This window comes from Myxocyprinus asiaticus, chromosome 45 (genome assembly GCF_019703515.2).
Source record: "Myxocyprinus asiaticus isolate MX2 ecotype Aquarium Trade chromosome 45, UBuf_Myxa_2, whole genome shotgun sequence".
In the NCBI taxonomy this organism is placed as follows: Eukaryota; Metazoa; Chordata; class Actinopteri; order Cypriniformes; family Catostomidae; genus Myxocyprinus; species Myxocyprinus asiaticus.
Window position 1 is genome coordinate 25,372,035 of NC_059388.1, and position 17,450 is coordinate 25,389,484.

The following is a 17,450-nucleotide window of genomic DNA, read 5'->3' on the forward strand; positions in this document are numbered from 1 at the left end:
AATGTTTGTTAATGACTTATCAATGTAAGTAGGACTACTTATAAAGTGTCACCCAATGTATAAAAGTTCAATGTAGCCTACATACATTTACAAGTTTATTTTGTGAGTAAAATAAAATGTTTATGTCTCTAAAATGTTTGGTTTCAACCCAAGAGCAGTATTTGATCTAATAGTTTGACTGTTTGTTTGATCAATGAAGATATTGCATTGTAAACATTATAATGGTTTAAAATAATCATGCAGACTGGTTAATGTGCACTCAAATAGCATGTCATGAAACTTTCATTCACATTTGGATGTGCATGAATTACTGATATGTCATTGATCTGTTAGACATTATATGATGATTGTCAATGATTTATCAAGAAATGTGATTATAAAGTGTCACCTGTTCTACTGTAGCCTATATACTGGTATGTATTTTTTTCTTCTTCTTCAAAGCAGTTTTGGAGAAAGTGAATGCTGTATTTTCTGTCTGTATTATTAAAACTGCAGAACATTTGTCCAAACTCTTGTCCTGGAATGCACTGTAGCAGTGGGGCAGTTGGATAGCTGCTGGGGACTGCGCTTCTATTGGCTGACCAAACTTCAGGGCTGTCCGATTGGCCTGAGACGAACTTTAGGGGTGATGGATCCAGCAGGAGGACGTGAGAAGTGGAACTATTATTTGCGAGCCAACAGCAGTCGATACGCCACGACTATCCATTGAACACTTACTGCTTTTTAAAGATGCTCTCATGCAGTTTATTGTATAACTTGTCAGAGGTTGTTTTTAAAGCATTTAAACTGCATTTATTGCCGTTCCCTTGCGTTTAAAAACTCCTAAATAAAGGGAAACAAGCAAGCGCATGTGCGCACGTGGACACCGGAAAGATGCACCTTGCGTTTGTACTGACGCTGAATTTCTGGGTTGTTTTTGCATGTCAGTTGCCCACCGAGTGGCGACCCCTCAGCGAGGGCTGTCGGGCTGAACTCGCCGAGATCATCGTGTACGCCAAGGTGCTGGCCATCCATGTGGAGCCGTACGCGTCAAGCCTGTACAACTACCTGCCGTATCAACAGCACGAGCGCGCGGAGGACGCGCTGCTGTACTCGGCGGAGGTGGAGTTGCTATGCGACCAGGCGTGGGGCAGCATGCTGGAGGTGCCCGCGGGCTCGCGCCTCAACCTCACGGGACTCGGGTACTTCAGCTGTCAGTCACACACGGTGATTGAGAACAACTCCTACATCTTTTTCCTCAGGTGGGTGTCCTGCAAGTGGACACACGTGACTTCCTTAAGTTTTTTATTTTTTTTATTTTTAGAAAATGACGTTGTTTTATCAGGTAATTTAATGTGTGCACGTGGCTGGTAAAACTACACTAATTGTGTTTCATTCATGTCAAAAATCAAATGTAATATGACTGAATCGAATATATGACACTGGGTTACGCCAATTGAAAATAATTTTATGGTTTAGGGCTCAGTCTTTTTTTTTTTTTTTTTTTTTATCTGTACAAACTATACTTTTAGTAAAGGAAGGTACCGTATAACTACTCATTACAATATTTATATCAATGTAACTATGGTTGCAATAAAAATTGTGTCATCATTTACTCACCTTCATGCCATCCCAGATGTGTATGACTTTCTTCTGCTGAACAAAAACTAAGATTTTTGGAAGAATATTTCAGCACTGTAGGTCCATACAATGCAAGTGAATGGTAGCCAGAACTTTGAATCTCCAAAAAGCACATAAAAGCAGCATAAAAGTAATCCATATGACTCCAGTGGTTTAATCCATGGCTTCAGAAGCGATATGATAGGTGTGGGTGAGAAACAGATCAACATTTAAGTCCTTTTTTTACTATCAATTCTCCTTCCTGCCCGGTAGGTGGCAATATGCACAAATAATATGAATCGGCAAAAAAAAAAAGGAAAAAAAAAGAAGATGAAGAAGAAGAATGTGGAAGCGAAATTGGAGATTTATGGTAAAAAAAAAAGGACTTAAATATTGATCTGTTTCTCACCCACACCTATCATATCGCTTCTGAAGACATGGTTTTAACCACTGGTGTCTTATGGATTACTTTTATGCTGTCTTTATGTGCTTTTTGGACCTTCAGATTTCATTGTATAGAACTTACAGAGCAGAAATATTCTTCTAAAAATCTTTGTTTGTGTTCAGCAGAAGAAAGAAAGTCATGCACATCTGGGATGGCATGAGAGTAAATGATGAGAGAATTTTCATTTTTGGGTGAACTATCCCTTTAAGTAGGCTGCATTCCCTCACTCCCTTATAATATTACTTAGTATGAATATAGTGTTTCAGTCAAAATATCGTAGTTACCTACAATAAGTGTTACTATAGTAAAATCCTGGTCAATTTTTGTGACGGGGCATGCAGAAGGAAACCGAGATTTTGGGAGCACAATGACAAACCTGTGTTTTGAGTGTGGATTTGAATGTGTTAGACACCAAGTATAAAAAGAAAACCAATTTATAACTTAACAAATTGAGATCTTTGTTGCCCTGTTTTTCATAAGTGATTATTTTTTCTTTTATTGTTTCATTCTTGGTGTAAATAGGCCTTAAGAGTGGACTGGAGACCCCAACTTAATGTTTTATTGAAGTTTGTTAATATGTTTGTGTCTTATACAGGATGGATGAAAACTACAACATGCTTCCTCATGGAGTTAACTTCCAGGATGCCATATTCCCTGATACACTGGAGAACAGACAAATGTTTTCCAGCCTCTTTCAGTTCTCAAACTGCTCTGGCGGACAGATGATGCACAACTTTAATAGTGATTGGGAGAGCCAAGAAGACAGCAGGGTAAGACACCATCACACAGACACACAAATACACAGATGGGCTCAATATGCACTTAAGTGTGAGGGATGGATGGACCTGTCCTTAAGTAGGTTGAAAAATAGGTATGCAGAAAATGATATATCCTCTGTCAAGCCAAAAGGTAAGAAAGTCATAAATCTGCTAAAGGTGAGCATCGGTATGCATATTTGCTTGTTTGCATTGTTACAGGCAAACAGGCGGAGTGTGTTCAGTATTTTGAGACAGCTCAGTTGTAAATTCAAGAGGCTAATAAATGCCTGTTTATGGAGACAAGAGCATCTGTGTGCACAACTGCATCCTTTTTTACCTGTTATGTTAGTTCAGTCCCCCACATGTGCACCAGTCCAAACCTGCCCTGCTGTTTAAAGGAATGTTCCAGGTTCAATACAAGTTAAGCTCAATAGACAGCATTTGTGGCATAATGTTCATTACCACAAAAAATGAATTTGCACTTACAGTGTAAGGGAATGGGGCCAATCCGTAAAAGTTGAAATAAGTTAATAGTTTCAAAAGTATAGCCACAAGATGTAAACAATATGCGTGTTTACATGAGTTTAGTGTGATAAAATCATTTACTAACCTTTTCTGTGTGAAGTTATATCCAGTTTTACAACTGCATTGTCATGACAACGTAACGCTGTAAACCCTAAAACCCTAAAACAACTGTAAAAGACAATTTAAACCACTTTACAGCTCAAATAACATACAAATTTAACAGAGAAAATAATGTAAGTGCTTTTATAAAATTCTAAGCTTTACATTTCTGCCTTTTAACCCTCCAAAGATTGACCCCATTGACTTCCAATGTAAGCGCCTCACTGTAACTTCGATTTGTGCTTTTTTTTTTAAAGAAAATTAGGGACGTGTCAAAATAAATTTTTGTGGGTGTTCTAACAGTAAAACAGCAACCAGTTTTCCAGTAGTGCTGCATTAATGGCTTGAGACAGCAAAACTGCAGTAAAGAAGCAAGGAATCTGATTGGCTGTGGCCATCTCAGGTGATAGAAAAAGTTGTGAGAAACACAAGAAGTGAGAATAATGCAAATGAACCTAACATGTTCAGGTTTTCATGGGTAAATGTTGCTGCTTGTTCACACACCACACACACACTTAGACACACATGTCCCTTTCTTTGGTGGTCTTTGTATTGACTACTGTGACTGTTCATCACAGCAGGTTGCTCAAGTAATTCAAGAGTTCGTTCAGCTTGATAGACGCCAGATTAAAGACCTCCCAGCTAGAGCTGCTTCACCTTACATGCACACACTCACACACTGACAGTTTGTCCCATCTAAACATACTGAGTCACATCTGCCACTGAAAATAAAGCTAAGATAGAGAATAAAGAAAGCAAAAACTGTCATGAGACATACTCATGGACAGTCTCATGTAGAGATGGAGATGTTATTAGTCTCTAATGAGATTAGCCTGCTGTGCATTGAAACATCAAACGGAAAGCTCCATAGCACTGCTCATTAGTTGGACTGTGGTCTGCTGTCTTGGAGGAGGAGTTATTTTAATCCAAACACAAGGAGAAGACAGAATGGACAGACAACTAGTCCGTTAAACTAACCAAAAACAGTAATAGGCAGTAGAGTTTAAAGAGACAGATTTATGGAGAGTAATATACCAGAGAAAAATGTAAGGGCGAGAGGCAGTTACCCTCCAACCGACTTTTACACTAGGGCTCTGTTAAAATATTGATTTTCCGATTTATCACAATCTTCATTTGAACGACGCCGATATACATTTTTTAAATCCCAAGATTGATCTTTTACTTTAAAATTTACTTCAGTTTTGGTTGTGTTGATTAGTAGGCTATATCTGTTACAGTAAATAAATAGCAACTGAACTGCATAGTTCGGGCCCTGTTGTTAATATTTTTGTAATGTACCAATTAGACAGTTCCCTGTATAATTTACAGTATTAGCTGAGAATTTTTTTCACATGTAAGCAAAATGGACATTATTACAGAAATATAGACTGCTCACTCATACAGATTTGCACTGTACAACATTAGGAAGATCAGACCTTTCCTAACTAAGGATCTTGTCCAAGCTCTGGTCATATCTAGACTGGACTACTGCAATGCTTTTCTGGCAGGACTTCCTGCATTTACAGTCAAACCTCTGCAATTAATCCAGAATGTGGCAGCCCATTTGCTTTTCAGTGAGCCCAAGAGAGCTCATGTCACGCCTCTCTTTATCAAACTGCACTGGCTGCCATTGGTTGCTTGCATCAAGTTCAAGGCATTGATGCTCGCTTACAAAACAGCCATTGGTTCCGCACCCCCCTCTCTACACTCGCTACTTCAAGTCTACGTGCCCTCCAGAAGCTTGCGATAGGCGGGTGAGTGGCGCCTCGTGGTGCCATCTCACAGAGGCACCAAATTGCTTTCTCAGACTTTCACTTTCACTGTTCCTTACTGGTGGAACAACCTTCCGACCTCCACCCGAGCAGCTAATTCCTTAACTATTTTCAAGAAACATCTAAAGACGCATATGTTTCGTGAGCACTTGACCCAATCCTACTAATGCACTAACTTCTTTCTCACTCCATTCTTTCACCACTGTCTCTCACTTTCCTCCCTACTTGTACTTCTCTGAGCAATTTGAAACTTTGTATTGGTGCACTTCTCATGTTATTGCCTACTTAAAACTAATCTCTTTTGCTTTATTCCTCATTTGTACAGTAAGTCGTTTTGGATAAAAGCATCTGCTAAATGAATAAATGTAAACGTACCTAGTGGTAGCTAAATTAATTCGAATTTAATCAAGTCAGATCAAAATGAGAAGCAATTAATTCGAGTCTGTGAATCGTAATCAAGTCAAATCTGAAATCTGTACATTTACAAGATCTTTGATTGCGATCAGATTGCTAGGTACCTCAGTTGATAGAGCGTTGCATTTGCCATCCTAAATAACATGCCATTGAAACACCACAAAACGACACGGTTGCTACAGAATTTCTTCTTTTTTTTTATGTCACATTTTCTTTTTATGATGCTATCGGTTAGGTTTGGGTTTAAAGTTTAGGGTAGGGAGGTAGGTTTTGTTTATTTAAATCTCGATAGAGCATTTACCTTAAAACTCGCATTGTTCACACATTGCCCACATCTCAGTGTCCACACTGTGGACATTTCACCTCGGAACTGCTATGATACATGTAAGGAACCACAAAAACAGTCACATAATTGTTTTGTTATCTAATACAATGACATTGATACATTTTGGCCAAATACTTTTGGGGGCCACTGTAGACAAAGTACTAATGCGTAATAAGTCAGATCTTGTCCTGATAGGCTTGTGTTATCACAGCTGTAATGCAAGATTTGCCTTTGGAAAAATTCACATTCAGAATGTGAGGTTTGGAAAACAGTTAGCAAAAACTTGAATGTATCATAGGCAGTCAGAACTGTGTGTTTGTGTCCAAGCATGCAGTGACCTGAGGAGGTGCAGGGTTACTCTAACAGGTGTCCACTGTGCTAAACAGATGTGATGGTCAGCCTGTCGGGATGCAATTAAAAGAACATCAGGGTCCAAAACGAGTTAAGCTCTATCGGCAGCGTCTGTGACGTGCTATGAATATACAGGAGTTAAAATATTTGATATTACTTTTCATGGACAAGGTTATTCCATTATTCCAGTGCAAGTATTTCAGATCTTGAAATGCGTCCACACACAGGAATGCTTCACCAATCACATCTGAGAATAAAAAGACAGACAGATACAGACATGGGAAAAGGAGAAGGTAAAGAAGGTAAAAATAATGATGGTGTGTGTATGTGTGAAGCAGAAACAGGTGGGGGTGATTAGCAGGCCCAGGAACCTCGCAGATAATTAGAGCTGTTTTACACACAAGCTTTCCTGTGGGAAAAGGATTATTTGAGGTAGCCTGAGGGACGTTGTGCTCTTGTGACTGTGTCCAACACTGTGCCAGCCAGTTAGTCACATCACCCCTGTTTACTGCATATTATATAATCTTAAACACCTATCATATATAATTAAACTCAAATGTGAAAAACTCAATTGCATTTGTTACATAATAAAATCTCAAATATTTTAGGCATTTTCATCAAATATTTTGTAGGATTCTGCAGAACTTGGTCAAAATTTTGACCAACAAAAAATGGTAACACTTTACTATAAGGTTCCATATTAGAACTAACAATAATCAATATACATAGATCAGCCACAACATTAAAACCACCAGCCTAATATCGTGTAGGTCCCCCTCATGCCGCCCAAACAGCTCTGACCCATCGAGGCATGGTCTCTACAAGACCTCTGAAGGTGTCCTGTGGTATCTGGCACCAAGACGTTAGCAGCAGATCCTTTAAGTCCTGCAAGTTGCGAGGTGGGGCCTCAATGGATCGGACTTGTTGGTCCACCACATCCCATAGATGCTCATTCGGATTGAGATCTGGGGAATTTGGAGGCCAAGTCAGCACCATGAACTCTTTGTCATGTTCCTCAAACCATTCCTGAACAATTTTTGCAGTGTGGCAGGGTGCATTATCCTGCTGAAAGAGGTCACTGCCATCAGGGAATACCATTGCCATGAAGGTAGTGTTGGGTTTGAGTCCACCTTAGTCGAGTCCGAGTCTTTAAACAATCGAGTCCGAGTTGAGTCTGAGTCCAAAAGGGGCAGAGTCGGACAAGACCGAGTCCATAACAGGCCGAGTCCGAGTCGAGTCCGAATTAATCTGTTCATGAATCTGATTAAAATTGTAACCGTAAACTCAACATCAATATTGCAAGCTTATTTTAAACTTCACAACTCACAATTTATCAATATAAATGTAACAAAAATACCTCTGTTGCATTTCATATATACATTTTATGATTAGTATCCTGCTGAACAAACTTCAAAGTGGTTTCAGAATGAAAGCATATGCTTTAGGTGTATGAAGACAAAACTGTCCTTCAACACACTTCTTATTGCGTTCTGTTGACATTTCAATTATTTGTTGCTTTTTCCCCTCCACTGAAACATAGACTAAAGAAAGTAAAAGCTGCGTTAGTCATTACAACCAAGGTTGTGTTTCGAATTTTAATGTAGTTTTTATTTCTACTTAATTTTCAATTTGTCAATTCAATTTAATTTAGTTTTATTTAAAATGATCCCTATCTAAAGAAATAATCGTCTATACATGTGCGTCTCGCAGCAGCTGCCGCAGAAGATAATTTTTTTTTTATATTTGCTTGAGCGGCAGCCGTGTTGGTCTGCAATCAATCTGAAATCTTTAAATACCAACCAAAGAAAATTTCATTGAGCTCTTCTTTAACTGCAAAAACAAGGAGAATAATAATTTTGAGTCATAAATTTAATAGAATTGTCCTTCAGAAAATGTCAGAGATATTGGCTAAAAAAAGATGTGCATAAGTTACCCGGTAGTTTACAATAAAAATAAAAATGTAAAATAAAAACGTCATAACCAACTAAATTAATCTCGTAACGTGAAGTTTAGCTTCATACACAAACTCTGTCATCGAATAATACATTTATTTTATAATCTATAATCAAATTATAAACAAAACATTTCACTGCCCAAAATATCCTAATATTTTATTGTGCATGGTTGAATGTTGTGAATGACTATTCAAAGTTACACATTTAATTCATCGAGCTATTATGGACCAGTTCAAGCTGACAACACTGCGTGGACCACAAGAGACTACAGAAGCCTAATTTTGTTTTCATTGCAGCACAAATGTCATGGACTCAGCTGGACTCTGAAAAAAAAGTCAAGTCGGAGTAAAAATGCATCCGAGTCCGTGAAAAGACCAAGTCTATTAAAATTGGACTTGTGACTCGAGTACCCCAACTCCACATGAAGGGGTATATGTGGTCTGCAATAATTTTTAGGTAGGTGGTACGTGTCAAAGTAACATCCACATGAATGCCAGGACCCAAGGTTTCCCAGCAGAACATTGCCCAGAGCATCACATTGCCTCTGCCGGCCTGCCTTTTCCCATAGTGCATCCTGCTGCCATCTTTTCCCCAGGTAAACGATGCACATTCACCTGGCCGTCCACATGATTCATCAGACCAGGCCAACTTCTTCCATTGCTCCATGGTCCAGTTCTAACACTCACGTGCCCATTGTAGGCGCTTTCTGCGGTGGACATTGGTCAGCATGGGCACTCTTGTCTGGTCTGTGGCTATGCAGCACCATGCGATGCACTGTGTGTTCTGACACCTTTCTATCATGGCCAGCATTAAGTTTTTTAGCAATTTGTGCTACAGTAGCTCTTTTGTGGGATCGGACCAGACGGGCTAACCTTCATTCCCCACGTGCATCAATGAGCCTTGGGCGCCCATGACCTGTCGCTGGTTCACTGGTTGTCCATCCTTGGACCACTTTTGGTAGGTACTAACCACTGCATACCGGAAACACTCCACAAGACCTGCCATTTTGGAGATGCTCTAGCCCAGTCGTCTAGCCATCACTATTTGGCCCTTGTCAAAGTCACTCAGATCCTTACGCTTGCCCATTTTTCCTGCTTCCAACACATGAAATTCAAGAACTGAATGTTCACTTGCAGCCTAATATATCCCACTCCTTGACAGGTGCCATTGTAACTTCACTTCACTTCACCTGGCAGTGGTTTTAATGTTGTGGCTGTTTTTTTGCAGCATTTATTAATCTAATGTTAGTTAATAAATATACAATTGTTCATTGTTAGTTCATGTTAGTTCATAGTGCATTAACTAATGTTTACACATACAACTTTTGAAATAAAAAATGTAGTACTATATGTTGAAATTAACATTAACCAAGATTAATAGATGCTGTAAATTTATTTTGTTCATTGTTAGTACGTTTCATAATGTTGTTAAATAATGTTAACAAAAGGAACCCTATTGTAAAGTGTTACCAAAAAAATCGATCTTCTCTGAATACTTTCTTATCTCTCTTCTGATTCTCTATTTTTATAGTGTTACGTCCTAAGATGTATTCAAATGGGCATTTTATATAATTCGTTTTGGTTGTGTATTTTGGGGTGGGAATGTCTTTTGTGTGTGCATGTGTTTTCCCTGTTTTCTGTCTTCTCTCCTCTCTGTTGCTTTCGCCATCACTCTAATGACTACCAGGTGAGACCATTAACGAGAGGTGCCTGGGTTGGTCTGGCTATGAGCTGTGGGGATAAAAGCTGCTGGGAAATGCCATTCTCTGACTCCCCTCTTCTGTCTCAAGCGTGTTGAGCTAACTTTGTTTCTCGCGATTTGGTCTATCGCGATTTGGTCTATCGCTATTTGGTCTGTCGCTATTGAGTGTTGTAACGCTTAAAGTTGTTAGCTACTATTGGGAGCTTTTGTAGGGAGGTGGTTGACATTTCCTTTTAAACACTTTCTCTCCTATTTGTGGCCAGCGAGGGAGGCAAGCCTCTGTTTATTTAATTTTTCTTTTTAAATGTCAGGAAAGATTTTTCCCTCCAGATAGTTCTGTTTTGTTTATTGTTTTGGCCTTTCTCCCTCCTGAAGTTTCTGCTGCTCCCCTTTCCTCTGTTTTGTAAATAAACGAGCAATTATTTTGATATCTGTTTCAGTGTGTGTTTGAGAGCAGGAGACGGGACTCCAGGATTCCTGTTTTCATAAAGGACTCCTTTACTTTTGTTATAGTTTACCCCAACCTAGACTGTGGATTTAATCATAACAATAGTCACGCTTTTCCTCTGTCTTACTTACCAACACAGCTGGGTCCAGTGTGGGCCTGGAAGCAAAACCACATGTGTTTGGCTCGTATAGTTAATAAACACACATTGAGAAATATTTTTGTCTGTTTCTCTAAAATACATTTGCCAAATATAAAAGTTTTACGAAAGAACTACCATCAGGTCTCATGAGTGGAGTTGTTTATTCCAGCATGTTTGTGTTGTTTTAGGTGTGTTAGTGTCCACATGTCTGTCTGGCTCTGGTGTTATTTAGTTTGGTGCACCTTGGCAGGAGTTGTCGTTTGGAGAGTGCTGTTGTTGTTACAGCAGTGGGTTTTGTGTTTAGACAGTAGGACAAAACAACAGTCATTCTCATTCTCGTATCTCTCCATTCTCACTGTTTTCCCTGGTTCTTATTCTCTGCACTCTTTTCTGTCCAGACCCATGTTTAAAAAGTGGCCGTGCAAACATATATGCTCTTATATTTCTGTTGATTTGGTTGAAGAAATTATTTTCAGTTAGTCCTTGGTGTTAAAGTGTGTGTGTGTGTGTGTGTGTGTGTGTGTGTGTGTGTGTGTGTGTGTGTGTGTGTGTGTGTGTGTGTGTGTGTGAAAATGTGCCATTGTTAATTATTTTGTTTGTTTTTTATACATTAATATTTTAAATATATTATTTTATATAAAGTGTAATATATGCTTAAGGGTAAAAATGCACCTGAAAATACATTATAGGTGACAAATACTTTTAGTGTGTGTAGTAAAGGGACCAGACAAACACATATGTGTATAAAGAGATAGTTCACCCAAAAATGAAAATTCATTATTTACTCACCCTCAAGCCATCCCAGATATGTATGAATTTCTTCTAAAGAACACAAAGATTTTTAGAAGAATATTTCAGCTCTGTAGGTCCATATAATGCAAGTGAATTGTGGCCAGAAATCTGAAAGTCCAAACAGCAGATAAACACAGCATAAAAGTAATCCATAAAACTCCAGTGGTTTAATCCATATCTTCAGAAGAGATATGATCGATCTGGGTAAGAAATAGATAAATATTTAAGTCCTGTTTTACTATAAATCTCTACTTTCACTTTTACCTTCAGATGTGAAAGTAAAACTAAACAGGTGCCACATGTGACTTTCAGATATGAAAGTGAAAATGGAGATTTATAGTAAACAAAGCACTTAAATATTGATTTGTTTCTCACACACCTATCATACGCTACTGAAGAAATGGATTTAACCACTGTAGTCATATGGATTACTTTTATGCTGCCTTTATATGCTTTTTGGACCTTCAGATTTCTGGCCACATTCACCTGCATTGTGAGGACCTACAGAGATATTCTTCTTAAAATCTTAATTTGTGTTTAGCAGAAGAAAGGAAGTCCTACACATCTGGGATGGCATGAGGGTGAGTAAATAAGAGAATTAAAATTTTTGGGTGAACTATTCCTTTAAGGTAAGCATAAAATGACATTTGAATTTCGCAGATACTTTTAATCAAATCAACTTATAATGTAGTCATACTATGTTATTTTCATAAAGGGGAGAACATGAGGCCTCCTATTGCTCAAATACACAGTCGCCAACATGCAATCACATGCGCGCCACATGTGCACACATGCACAGCATGGCTCTTCTTGTCTCTACTGTGAGGATAACAGCAGGTCACTTTTGAACTGTCTGCATTACACACATACAATCTGGCATGTGCAGGGGCCCAGAGAAGAAAGGCAGCACTCAATAGAAAGTAAAAGCTGACAGGGATTGGAAATGATGTCATGATGTATGCTGACCTTCATTCCGGCTTTATGATTTGGCTGGAGCACAGTTTGTCAAAGCATGCAGAGACCTCTAATCCAGTGGCTCCCAATGCTTTTGACATTAAGGCCCCCCATTGTTAAAAACAATATGTCTCTCTCTCTCTCTCTCTCTCTCTCTCTCTCTCTCTCTCTCTCTCTCTCTCTCTCTCTCCCTCGCAGTTGTTGTGCGCCTCTGTGCAGAAGGTGTTGTTTGAGGAGGAGGAGAGGGTTGGGCAGCTCCAGGAGCGTGTGGCCGAGCTGGAGAGGAAGAATAAGCAGCTAAAAGAGCGAGTGGGGAAACTGAGGCATTCCCTACGGAAAACCCGTAAAGCTTCTCGCCATGCGGAGAGGGAACGACAAGATCTGCAAGAGTGCCTTACTACCGCAGAAAGACACGCTGGACATCATCTCAATGCCATTCCACCCCAACACAGCCCTTCACGCCACAGATACACACATGGACTGTGAGCTCTAATATACACACACTCACACACAGTACATCTGACTCCGCATATATACATGCACACATGAAAACACATGGACTCATGCAGACTGCAGGGCAGTCTGTTTTTCAGAAAATATCATGCCTAACCGTAACTGCTAAAATAATAAATTCTGCCCACTTTTTAACTCTTCCCTGCACTGGAAGGCAGCACTGTATTAAAGCCCCTTAGCGGCTGTTCAGACCGAACGTGTTTTTGCATGGTTGACATTTTTGTTTATCTATCTATGCAAACATGTGCTAGATGGACGTTTTTGAACATTGCGCCATGTCTCGCTGATAAGCGCCACGTTTTTAAAATGCTGTCAAGTTAAAAGAACTTCACATTTCAAGATACATGCTTTCTGTTTCATTTGTTCCGCTGTGTCTAGGTTTTTAAAGCAAGAACACGTCCGGTCTGAACTGCCCCTTACACTTCTATTTATTGTTTTTTTTCCCCTCCACAATTTTTCTGCGATTAATTCAGCTCCCAATGCTTAACGTAAACTTTAAACTTTGTTTTGTGTATAATTTCTGCCTTAGGTGTGCTGTATTAAGTTTTGTGTTTTATATACCTTTGAAATTTATACTCAGTAAGTAAATTGCTTTTTAAAAAACTTAAAGAATTTAATTTTACTATCTCCCAAAGACGCGCACTGATGTAAGGCATGTTCAACTTTTAAAATATATCTGATTGCAATGATTCAATATTGACATACTGAATTGTGATTGGTCTTTCAAACAAACAGCGAGGACAGTTTAGATGGGACGGTAGATGGGATGGGAGCTAAATTACAAAAATCTCTTTTTCCCTTTATGTACATAAATAATTTTTTGTTCTTTTCATACCCTACATTTATTCAATTAAACTTTTGAAACAGATTCTTTTTTTGTTTCAGATCGCAAATACCAAGAACGAGATTTTTTAAAGCTGACCTGTGTGATTTCTCCTTTCATCTGCTGAGCAGAATGTGGTAGAGAGAGGAGCAATGGGAGAATGTGTGTTTAACATGTGAGAAATGATTGCCTCCCTCATATTCCCAAATCACTGCAGGAGTTCAGGTTATGAGGAAGCAGAACTATAAGTGTAATATCAGATGATGTATCTTTAAAAAAAAACACACACACACACACATTGCGGAAATGATAGCTTTGAGTTCATAATTTCTTCAATTTAGAAAATGGTAGGATCTTAATCTGCTCTAATTACACATTGTGAACTAACAATAAACTTAAAAGGACTGCTGTTCAACGGCTGTCACACAAAACCACCATCACGGCAAATTAGTGTGATGACGATGCAAAATTAAAAGCAAAACTCTAGACAGGTCAGTCTCATTCCAAACTCTTCTGCAACCCAAGCAAACATTATCAGTTGATCTCATGAACATTAACCCCAGCTGATCCCTCTAAAAACATATGTAACTGAAGTTTATCCACTATAAACACAGTCTGAGTCTGTTATCAAAGTGTTTGAGTGTGATAAAATATCAGACATTAGGTTGATAGCAGGATGATTTGAAGGAATGGTGAACAGTGACTGAAGTTAAACTAACAAAGAAATAAACCAGAGATAGAGGGCTAAGGACAATATTAAAGGTTTAGTCACTTGATAATAGCCAGTGGTGTCTCTACATTAGGTGGCACTTTGGTGCAAATTGCATGGCATTAAATAATTCAATCAATTAATTATATGGAATAATAAAAAGATTTCCCCACAAACTTGATCAAATAACGTGAAGTTGGATTTTGTTACTATTTGAGAGAATCTCTTGAAAATATGTCCCGGTTGTATTTCACCCAAAAAAATAATTCTTTAAGGACCCTTAAGATATTTTTGCATTGTGACATTTTCATGAAAACTAAGCACGTACTTTTTGTGTATGCACTCAGAGTCAGAGTGCTCCATATGTGAGCAACATATTGTACTAAAACCTTTACATAATATGCCATGGGTCAACAGATGTTAAACTAGAGACAGTATAAGACGGACCGTTCTTTGAAAATTAATGGGAGAAATTGTAATGCTCAAAATGGCGGCAGTAGGAAAGGAGCCTAAGGAGCCCCTCCTTTCACCTAAAAGAGCCAATTGCCTTATTGGTAAATTGGTCCTGAATTGGCCTGGTCTTTGCATTAGAATGCGGACACACATTTGCTGAACCAGCCTGAAAAATACAGTTTTTAGGTTGATTTGAGCTAAAGAAGTAACAGTTTTGGAAAATTAATTCTTTCTCCACTCAGGTAGATAGGAGCAGTAGTTGCATGACTAGTAAATAACTACTGATAACGTTGCCAAGATGGCTGCCAAGTGCGTTAATTTGTCTTTAAAGTACTTTGATTAATCTCCCTCACCATGCTTTCAACTGAAAATGAGTTTGTAAATGGACAAGCAGATTTCTACTGAAAAATCCATGACAAGTTTGCACAAATGAACGACTGTCATGCAAGTTCAAGTGGGCTTCATTGGTGAGTCAGTCTGATTCAGTTCTAATGTGTTGTTGATTGGCTGTATTCAAAGCACACTGTTCATTTAGTAATTGTAGGATACTGCTTTTAAAATACTGCTGTTGATTTGACTTGCACTTGACCATAGTAGTGGCACAGTATTCAGTACCTTTCATTTGCTTGGTTTTGTTACTGTTCATGCAAGTTGTGTGAGATTATATGCACTCTTTTTTATAGTTATGTTTGATATGAAATGACTAGGGAGGTTTGTACATGCACTCATGGTGGGTTAGGCAGTGTGTACTCGCACAAATAAATATTTTTCAAAGCAATATGGGCTAATACTCTCCAATAGTTTCTAAGAAGTATGTAAGCCAACATACATGCTTAATTCTTCCAGTTGTCTGTATGCCACTATTTGGGAAAATTACTTTTTTTAAGCCATGGGCATCCACTGGAATGGCCCCCAGTGGCCCTTCAGTAAATCACAGTGTTCCGAACATTTTCTTTTGTTGTTGTTTTCTTTTTTTTTTTGCCTTAGAAAACTAACATTTGCATGACTCACAATTTCCCACTTGTAGATTTGATAAACTGCACACTGAAATGGGCTGCGAAGGTAAAGCAGTTGTAAGTCATTTATTTTAAGAGGATAATGAGAGGGAAATTCTGCCGGTCCCTGAGACAGCGTAAAAAGAGAAAAAATGTGTTCTACTAAAGGGAAATCTATAAGATGTTTAAGATACTGTCAGGCCTGAAGAAGTACACATAGCATAGAACAAAGGGAAGCACTGGATCTGTTTGGACCAAAAGTCATATACTGTAACACTTAAGTGTTTTCCATATTTACAGTGGTGGTCCATCAGAGGAGAAAAGGGATAAAATAAACCGCTATTTAATCAATGTTTTACTATTGCGCACAATTTAGATGCATGTAATGTATAAAGTATGCCATATTTTAAAGTAGTGTGTTTTTTAATGTGTGGTAGCCTAATTGGAATCAGTGCATGAAAGCAGGAGCAGCCTGACAGCCTAAAATCTCCTCTGATATGGTTGACCATTCAGAATGACTATGCAAATGATGCAATGTAATTTTTTTTTTTGTCAAATATGCAGCTCTTTCTGTATAAATAACCTGGCAAACCCTTTTCAAGGAATGGTCTGGGTTCAATCAAAAACAAAAATCATGGTTACTATAAGGCACTTAGAACGGGGTCAGTCCATACATGCAAAAATACACATTATTTCAGAAGTTTAGCCACAAGGCATTAAAATTAGATGTGTAAGCATGATTTTTGTGTTATAAAATAGCTTTCAAACCTTATCTGTGTAAAGTTATATTCAATATAACAACTTTGTTGTCATTACAATGAAACCCTGTAATCCCGGTACTGGATATAACTACACAGACGAGGTTAGTAAACCATTTTATCATACTAAATCATGTTAACCCATATAATGTTCATGTCTTGTTGACCTACTTTTGAAATGCTGTGTATTTGAATGTTAATTGGCTGGCCCCATTCACTTCCATTGTAAGTGCTTTACTGTAACCATTTTTTTAATAAACAAGGGGCGAATCTAAATGACTTTTTGTGGTTATCATTTTGTCACAAATGCTGTTGATTGAGCTTAACTTGTATTGAACCCAAAACATTCTTTTCACAGTAGAATAGAAAAAAAAATACAGTTTATATAGCTTCAGTGTTAGTTTTCTGTAGTGTAGCTAACTGCTTTACTCAAAATGGTAGTGTAACTGTAGCAACCTACTTAAAATTTTAAGTAACTTGTGCCTTGGAAAGCTTCATTTTGAACTTAGCCTCCTTGACATGGCTAATGTGTAACATGCTGGCTAGACACAGGCACGGATGCCTGGGGTCGTAAGCGGTCATGCATGGTTGAATGACATTAACATGGTCTCTTTCCTTGGCCAGTCTGTTTTGAATCAGTAACAGGCGGTAGAGCCTGAAGCACTGAGCTGGTGGGAGACCGACAATATCCAGCCTCACTGACCACTAATGAAAGACAACATGGATCCTGCCTGTGAAGATCAACAAACCATTTTGTCTTTTAATCTTACTGATCCAGAAAGACAAATCATGATCATTCAGGATTTATTTAAGGAAAAAAAAAAGAAAGAAAGAAAAAAAACAATCATTCATTCCCCATTGCTGTACAGCAATGGAATATAAACTGATATGTGCAGATGATTGTCAAAGGCATTGGATATAC

The 17,450-nt window shown here is 38.4% G+C and overlaps 1 protein-coding gene across 1 annotated transcript; it reads left to right on the forward strand.

The window, feature by feature from the left end:
* Positions 1 to 646: 646 nt before the first annotated feature.
* On the forward strand, positions 647 to 16,862 carry LOC127435266 (coiled-coil domain-containing protein 3-like). Its single transcript, XM_051688573.1, has 3 exons — positions 647 to 1,241; positions 2,640 to 2,814; positions 12,476 to 16,862. Exons 1-3 carry the CDS (start codon positions 874 to 876, stop codon positions 12,761 to 12,763), a joined length of 831 nt encoding a protein of 276 aa, XP_051544533.1. The 5' UTR covers positions 647 to 873; the 3' UTR covers positions 12,764 to 16,862.
* The last annotated feature ends 588 nt before the right edge of the window (positions 16,863 to 17,450 follow it).